At 38.3% G+C, this 7,420-nt stretch overlaps 1 protein-coding gene across 1 annotated transcript; it reads right to left on the bottom strand.

Moving 5' to 3' along the window:
• Positions 1–5,817: 5,817 nt before the first annotated feature.
• Positions 5,818–6,717, bottom strand: LOC130673856 (uncharacterized). The gene is made up of 2 exons (XM_057479071.1): positions 6,486–6,717; positions 5,818–6,338 (listed from the first exon to the last, which is right to left on the bottom strand). Exons 1-2 carry the CDS (start codon positions 6,715–6,717, stop codon positions 5,818–5,820), a joined length of 753 nt encoding a protein of 250 aa, XP_057335054.1.
• Between the last annotated feature and the right edge of the window lie 703 nt (positions 6,718–7,420).

The following is a 7,420-nucleotide window of genomic DNA, read 5'->3' as shown; positions in this document are numbered from 1 at the left end:
TATATATATATATATATATATATATATATATATATATATATATATATATATATATATATATATATATATATAAAACCACCAAAATGTACCCGGCTGACCAGCACTATGAGGGTTTCTCGACCTGGCTGCAGTTCGTGCTGCATAAGGAGGGGTTGAGGGTAAGTTAAGCTTAGTTTTCTCGCGTTTTTTTTTTTTTTTTTATAAATTTTCGTTTCTTGACCCCCTGGGCTTTCCTTTGTAAGGGAAAAAAAAAAAAAAAATTTTTTTGTTCTTAGGGTATCCTGGGTTTGGGCGTCGTAGTTGGGAGCTTGGCGAGTTACGTCAGCCCCATCAACGCCTCGGACATCATCGACTTCGTCCAATTTCTGTCATCGGGGCATCTTCCGCCAGAACTGGTGGAAGCCCGATGGTTTTTCGAGAGTGTGCGGTACTCCACGGAACCGTTCGAAGTCATCTTGGCTCCAAATCACGAGGGGATTGAGAGGCTCTCAGTCTGCCGCATGGAGCATTCCGAGAGTTTAACCCGGTAAGTGTCGCTATAACCATAAAAAAAAAAGAAAAATTTTTAATTCTCCTGGATGGTAATAAAAATTCGTTTTTCTCTTTTTTTTTTTTTTTTTTAGCAATGCTGAAACCGGACCGCTGAGTCGACCTTCTCCCGGGACAGCTTAGACTCGTCCGCCGGACGAAGAAGAGGAGAAATATAATCAGAAAGAGAAAAAAAAACAAACAAAAAAAAAAGAATTTTATTTAGGTAGAAAAATAAATAAAATAAAAAAAAAGAACTTTAAATGGGTGTAATTATTTGAGTCCCTACTTTCCCCACTTATACTCCCGTTTTCCCTTCCCTTTATTGTTAATTTAGTTTTTACTATTTATTATTAAGGTTATTTTACTAATTATATTAATTTAAATGTAAGCTTAGTTTTAGATTTTAAATTCGATTTAAAAATAACTATTCAATTTAAAATAATTTTCCCTTCTTTTAGTATTAATCAATAATCAGTAATAGTCGATAATTAGTTGTAATTAATTAGGTTAAGCCGGTTATTGTTTTATTTATTCAGTTTTAATTAAAATTTTAGTTTAATTATTATTATTAAAGTTAGTTTATTAGTTATTTTGAATTAAACATATTTATTAGCCGCATAGGATGGTCGTGCAAGAGTGAGAGAGCGCGATAGGTTTAGCCGGGACGTGACAGGGAGAGAGAGACCGTTGTGCGACCGTGAACGACAGCTGTCGCTAATCGGTCTCTTCTTTGCCCGCGTTCGCAACTCTCGCGACGGTGTGACATCAACGAGATGCTAAATATCGACCGCTGAATTGATCTTAGATTTACTGGCAAGTGTCTCCATCTTACTGTCACTGAAAAGACTATTCTCTAAACCAGCTTATTTCGTGTATAAATCAATGGTATGATTTACATCACGAGTAAATTGAATAATTGGTGGCTTTTTAAGAATAACGTTGAGGAATTCATCCTGAAAATTTAAGAATGAAGGTCACTTATATAAGTAGCATGCATGTGGAATGATTTTTAGAGATTATTCTCAATATACCCATTGATGTTTCAGTAGGATATTTATGGGAATTTTTGAAAATTCTTTTCGTTACTTTTACGGATATTGCTTTGTTTCATTCGCGGTCAGTTTTTAATTTGCTGATTTAGCAAGGCCACGGTTATAATTATGTTTTTTTTTTCTTTTATAAAGTAAGAAAAGATGATTTTTAAACCTATTGTTTTACATCTAGTTGTTCTTAAAGCTAGTGGACGTTCATTACAGTTGAGGGGTAAGTCAGTATTAAAACCCATTTTCAATTTCAAAATAGGGAATTTGATAACTCCTTGTTTGAAAAATTTTTATTTATACACTGAAATTCATAATTTCAGGATTTATCATTGAAAATGTGTTTTGCTCGCCAACCTGTTGAGACTGCTGATCCAGAAATGGATCTTTTACCAGTTTTACAGGATGAAATTTTGATAGAGGTGCGGGCTCGTTGGTATCTAGATTCGGATCCAATCTTTTTGTTCGTTTCTCATCAATATGAGATTGATTGGATCCATTCGATAGCACCACCCATGCCCCCGATAGGAGCGGATGGTCGCGCTCTTACCTTACTAGAGGTATTTTTATATACTCATATATATTATATAAAGAGGAATTCTTTAAAAATGTTTTTTTTTCTGATCATTTTAGTATGTCGTGACCAATTTACATTGGTATTTCACGGACGATGCTCTCATTGGTAACAGCTATTTAATGGAAGTTTTGAGATATATCAGTCACATTCGAGGATGCAGAAATAATTTGCGTTTGTTAAATTCTACTTTGAAGGATTCTACTATCGCCTGGCTTTTCAAGAGGCGTTAATGTTTTGAATTTTGACAGAATAAATTGCGAATGAATTTAAAAATGTATAGCGTTTTATTTCTTTAGTCTTTAAGAATCATTCTCATTATTTTATTCTTAAGTTTAGTTTGTGTGACTTCAACAACCGTTCTCACAGCTAGCGCGTCTTGTTACCGCTGACGATGCGTTTATGCGTTAAGTCGGGCATTCAGTCATCTGATTTTGAACTGGTACAATGTGCAAGTCTTTCGGTCAGAAGTATAACCTTGGGGATCCCATTTATTATTTTATAAGATCCTATTCCGAATTTATTTATATTCGGAGGATTTTTGAAATTTGGGCCCCCAACATTCATACTTGTGAGTGTTATAATACTTGTGGTGTGCGTAATAATTTGCTACACGTAAGTGTTGAGGTGAAAAGTCTAGTTGGTCGTGATTTTAGTGTTATTTGAGTCGGGGTTCTCTGCCGGACTGCCCATCCCGTCTAAAGCGCGAGCTTTTTCTGGCATGGAGTAAGCATCTTTGGAGGGTAAAGGACGAGGATTTGGATGATTGGATGGAGGATTGGAAATCTATTTCCTGGCTCTTTAGGGAGGATGGAGAAGATGAGCCGGAAGAAGAGGAATTCTAGATGGGGGAAGAAAATGGGGCAATTCGGCCATCACCAGCGTTCGCTGGGTAACCGAAATGATGTTACCACTTGCAAGTCAAGTTCAGCTGTCGGTTTTCTCTTTTCAATAAAGGGAAAATGAGCTTAAAGATCGTGTGTTCCTTCTTTTAACCCAAAAATTCGCCCATTCCTTCAAATAACCGTATACAACTTGGATATGGTTAAATATGCAAGTGTATACGTAAAGAAAACTTGGTTTTCCTTTTTCTTTTTCAGTTTAGAGTTTTTTTTTTGTTACGGCGCAATTATCCAAAATCGCCAGGTGAGTGTTTTTAGTTTATTATGGAACATGTGACTAATCTGAGGTGAGTAACATTCTGAAGTTGGTTTTTGAAAGAAAAATTTCTATCTATTTGCTGCTTCCATTTTCTTGTTATAGGTGGTGGAAAAGGAGTTTCTAAGGAGTTTTCCAGGATTCATTCTTAAAGGAGAATTTGGCGGAGAATTGGTATCCTGTAAGAAAATTTTGTCAAGGCTGTGATAATATTTGTCAGCGGCTGTCATCTGCGTTTGGATTCGCGCATGCGCTATGAAAGGTATACGTTTAAATAATTTTCTTTAGTTTGAAAAGTAATTTCGCGGTTTTTAACAGGGACTTACCAATTATCCTGTTTTCTCGAATGTTCAGGTGATTTTAAATTTCATTAATGGTTTAAATGTAAAAACCTATTACTAAATTTTCTTTCTTTTTCCAAAATTTATCATATAACTTAAGTCTAGTAATATGTTTATTAGTTAAATTTTTTCTGTTTATCTTTTTAAAAATAAGGTGGTGGTAAAATAGAAATCCTCTTCAAAGATAACCATAGATATGGTTAAATGAATACAAAAATTTGTAGATGTTTTCCAAAATGGCCCCAAAAATTACTTCGGAGTCAGTTTCTAAATAATTAGAAGAGGATTGCTATTTTTACCACGCAAATTTTTTGTTTGATTATACATTATTCTTATCTTATTTAGGTTGATTATATTGGTGCGTTGAAGTCGGAGAGACGGAGACCTCTGGATGTACGAGTTGGAGTTGTTCGCCGATTTGCGGAGAAGGAGACACGAGTTGGTGTCGACGGATGCTCTTGGAGTTCGATGACCTCTGGTTGGTCCTTAATTTGGACTGCCTTTGGTTTGAGATCAGAGGTACGTTTGGTTTCTATTATTGTCTTGTGAAGTACCTCGACTGGCTGCTTGTTTATCTTGTAGGTGAAGCAGCGCCTTTTGCTTGAGCAAATACAACATTTGAAGACAACTGGAACGATGAGAATGGCACACAAGATGACGAGGATGGACATATTTCCCGCCGTCATCGTTCGTTGTATCTCGTCCTCCTGATGATGCAGCGCTATTTCAGACATCCGGTTTTCTGTTTCTTCCAATCCTTCTCCCCGGGGTTGGAATTTATCGATTGTGTTTAACGGGTCGATGTTCTTTTTGAAGAGGAACCCTGAGACTTTGGGCTCAGCTGTTAAATTTGTTGACAGTGTTTCCAAAGTTAGATTTAACTCCGGTAGCGTGATATTCAGCTGGGTGATTTCTTCGTCTATACTTTTGATTAAATATTTTATGTTTTTGGTTTCGCATCTGCCCCGGATATGGATCATCCCTGTTCCATTGATGTAGTAATCTTTTTCGACTGGGTCCAAACATTTGAGACTCAATTTTTCCTCTTTGCAGGTCGAATAAGCCCAAGAGTTTGGTTGATTGAGTTTTATCTACGTAGTTTTGCAATCGGGGATAATGCGGATGTTGCAAGTTCTCGAAATGTCTTCTGTCGATTTCAAGAGCAGCTTCATTTCGCAGTCGACTTCTTCTGGATCTTCTGGAGATTGGAATGGGATGTCGGGACGACACGATAGATCTTCTCCGATGGTTCTGCATTTATTTATATATTCAGAGTCTGCGAGGAAAAATCTTCGCAGGCCTGGATCTGTAACCAAGAACCTTTTGGATAGTAAAATGGTCAAAGTTTGAATTTTCCCGTTCACGTTTTCTGGTTTTGGCAACGGTCTCATTTCATACGATAATAGCGGAATCTTGTGGAACAGAGGCAAGGTTACTATGATGGGTCAATAACCTTTTGTCCTCGCTACCTTTACTGTCGATACTGCTGACAAGGTTGAGATATCCATCCTGTCAATCGGCTGAGGTGGATTTAAATCAGGATGTTTCCGCATGATGTTGACCGTTGCTTTGTAAAGTTGTTTTGGCGATATCGCTTGAGGAGAGAGTCGGCCGGCTTTTGCCTCTTCGATGATGGTTTTGGCCTCTCTCAGGACTCGTAGGTGGTGATTGGCGACCTCCAAGCGCTCATCCCCCAGCATGAGGACTTTCGTGACATAAACGACTTTTTCTAAGGAATTTAGTGTTGCGTTTATGAATGCGTGAGTGACGTCCGCAAGTTTGTTCAGATTTGACTGCATCTAAGCCTCACTCTGAAGGATGGTATTAATCTCACTCTTGACGATGTGGGTGGCGTTCTGTACCAGGTGCACCATTTCGGCATTACCTTGATATAACTTGTTAATTTCCTTGTTAATGTGTTCTTTGTTTTCATAATCCATGGTCCCAAACAATTCTCGAGAAATCGTGCCTATGAAACCGATCCATGGAGCTCTCTGGTTACGGTCAAGTGGCGGCGCTTGGAAATTTGTTTCGTCGAGGAGTTGGTCTAAGCGATGTCTGGCCTGGTATATTCCGAGCTGCACCTCATTTATCATGTTGATTTTCAGATAGTGCATTTAATCCTTGGATTGGCTGCTTTCTATGGTGATGACCAGGAATATCAACAATGGCTTCATGGTGGTAAATTATTTCCTTGGATCTGAAACAGAGAACTTTCTAAAGGTTTAGCCTTTTGATCGAAAGAAGGTTTAGCCTTATTACGGTTGACCAATTTTTGGTTCCCTTTGTCATTCAGGTAAATAAGACTCCCAAATTCGTTAATTTCGACAATTTCATAAGGCCCGGTGTAATAAACATCGAGTTTATTCTTCCTTGGCTCTTTTAAAACATAAATGAAATCACCAACTTTAAAGGTTCTGGCATGTATGTGTCGATCATAACGAATTTTGGAATCTTGTTTTGCCTTATTGAGACAATCAGCAGCGACTTCTCTAACTTCCGATAATCTTCCCATAAGGTCAGCGAGATAATCAGAATAAGTTTCGATTCTGGAATAATCGGGGAATTGGGTTGGCAACCGAGCTCTTCGATCAAACATCAACTCAAATGGAGTGAATTTGGTAGAAGTATGCGCATTGATATTGTAACTCAACGCAGCAAAACCCACATATCGATCCCAGTTCGGATACTTATCTGAAATTACTCACAAAAAGTCTATTAATGGTTGATGGCTCCGTTCTAAGGACCCATTCGACTGGGGGTAGTAACCCGAAGTCGTTAGTCTCTGTATTTTTAAAGCTTTTGAAAGCTGTTGAATTATTTTCGAAGTGAATGACGTACCTTTGTCTGAGAGGATAACTCTCGGGCACCCGTAATAACACATATATCGATCAACAAGGGCTTCAGCCACTGTTGTCGATCGGATATCAGGTATTGGGATCGCAGTTACGGCTTTCGAAAAGTTATCCTGGATCGTCAGGATATGGACATTTCCACTTCTGGTCATCGGAAGTGGTCCAACGGTATCGATGGAAATTTTCTCGAAGGGCTCGAAGGGAGTGTCGGTTATCATCATTGGTTGTTTAGTTTTTATTCGCGTGAGTTTGTTCTTCTGGCAAATTTCGCATTTCTGGATAAATCTGTAGATCTTTTCCTTCATGCCAGGCCAGTAGAATCTCGACACCTTTGTGGCCTGCTATAGGGCTACAGTGGTTTTCTTCGATGATTTCATCGCGTAATTCTTCGGCAGGAACTTCTATATTTCCTTCGCAAAGAGTTACCTCGATTGGACAATCGCCCAATTCTTGTATGAGATAAGGCTTTATGTTCAAATCGTCGAAGTCATCCCCCTGTTTCGCTATGCGGAACGTATAAATCTCATGTTTGAACATGGATGCTCGTAGATTTCGTAGTCCTTCAATTAAATTTGTTGAATCAATTTTTTCGAAATGATTCTTCTTAACGAAGACAGTGAAGATGAGGCATTGACCCAATTTAGTGACAAGTACGTCACCCATTTTTGGTTTAGCCACCTTCAGGTCTTTCCGATTGATGAAAGTAAGATCTCTCAACAGACGTGAAACTGATTTTATCATCTCGCAATCCAGAGACAGGAAATGCACTATGTGGTCTCTCACATACGTGATTCCATCTCGACTGTCTTTGAATTTAATTCGATTTTCAGGCAGTTCCTGAGGTCTGTCAGATTCAGAGCCAGATGAAGACGAAACTTCAGGCGATGAGTAGTTTTGACCACTCGAATCTTCGGCTATGTC

The sequence above is a fragment of the Microplitis mediator genome, chromosome 8 (genome assembly GCF_029852145.1).
Source record: "Microplitis mediator isolate UGA2020A chromosome 8, iyMicMedi2.1, whole genome shotgun sequence".
In the NCBI taxonomy this organism is placed as follows: Eukaryota; Metazoa; Arthropoda; class Insecta; order Hymenoptera; family Braconidae; genus Microplitis; species Microplitis mediator.
The sequence above is the reverse complement of the archived record's forward strand: the minus strand, read 5'-3'. Positions and strand labels throughout refer to the sequence as shown.

Bases quoted from the DNA above. Each gene is read 5' to 3' on its own strand.
- LOC130673856 (XM_057479071.1), bottom strand. From the start codon at position 6,717: ATGATAACCGACACTCCCTTCGAGCCCTTCGAGAAAATTTCCATCGAT. The intron at 6,339-6,485 runs GTACGTCATTCA...GAGTAATTTCAG, and splicing joins AGTTATCCTCTCAGACAAAG to ATAAGTATCCGAACTGGGAT.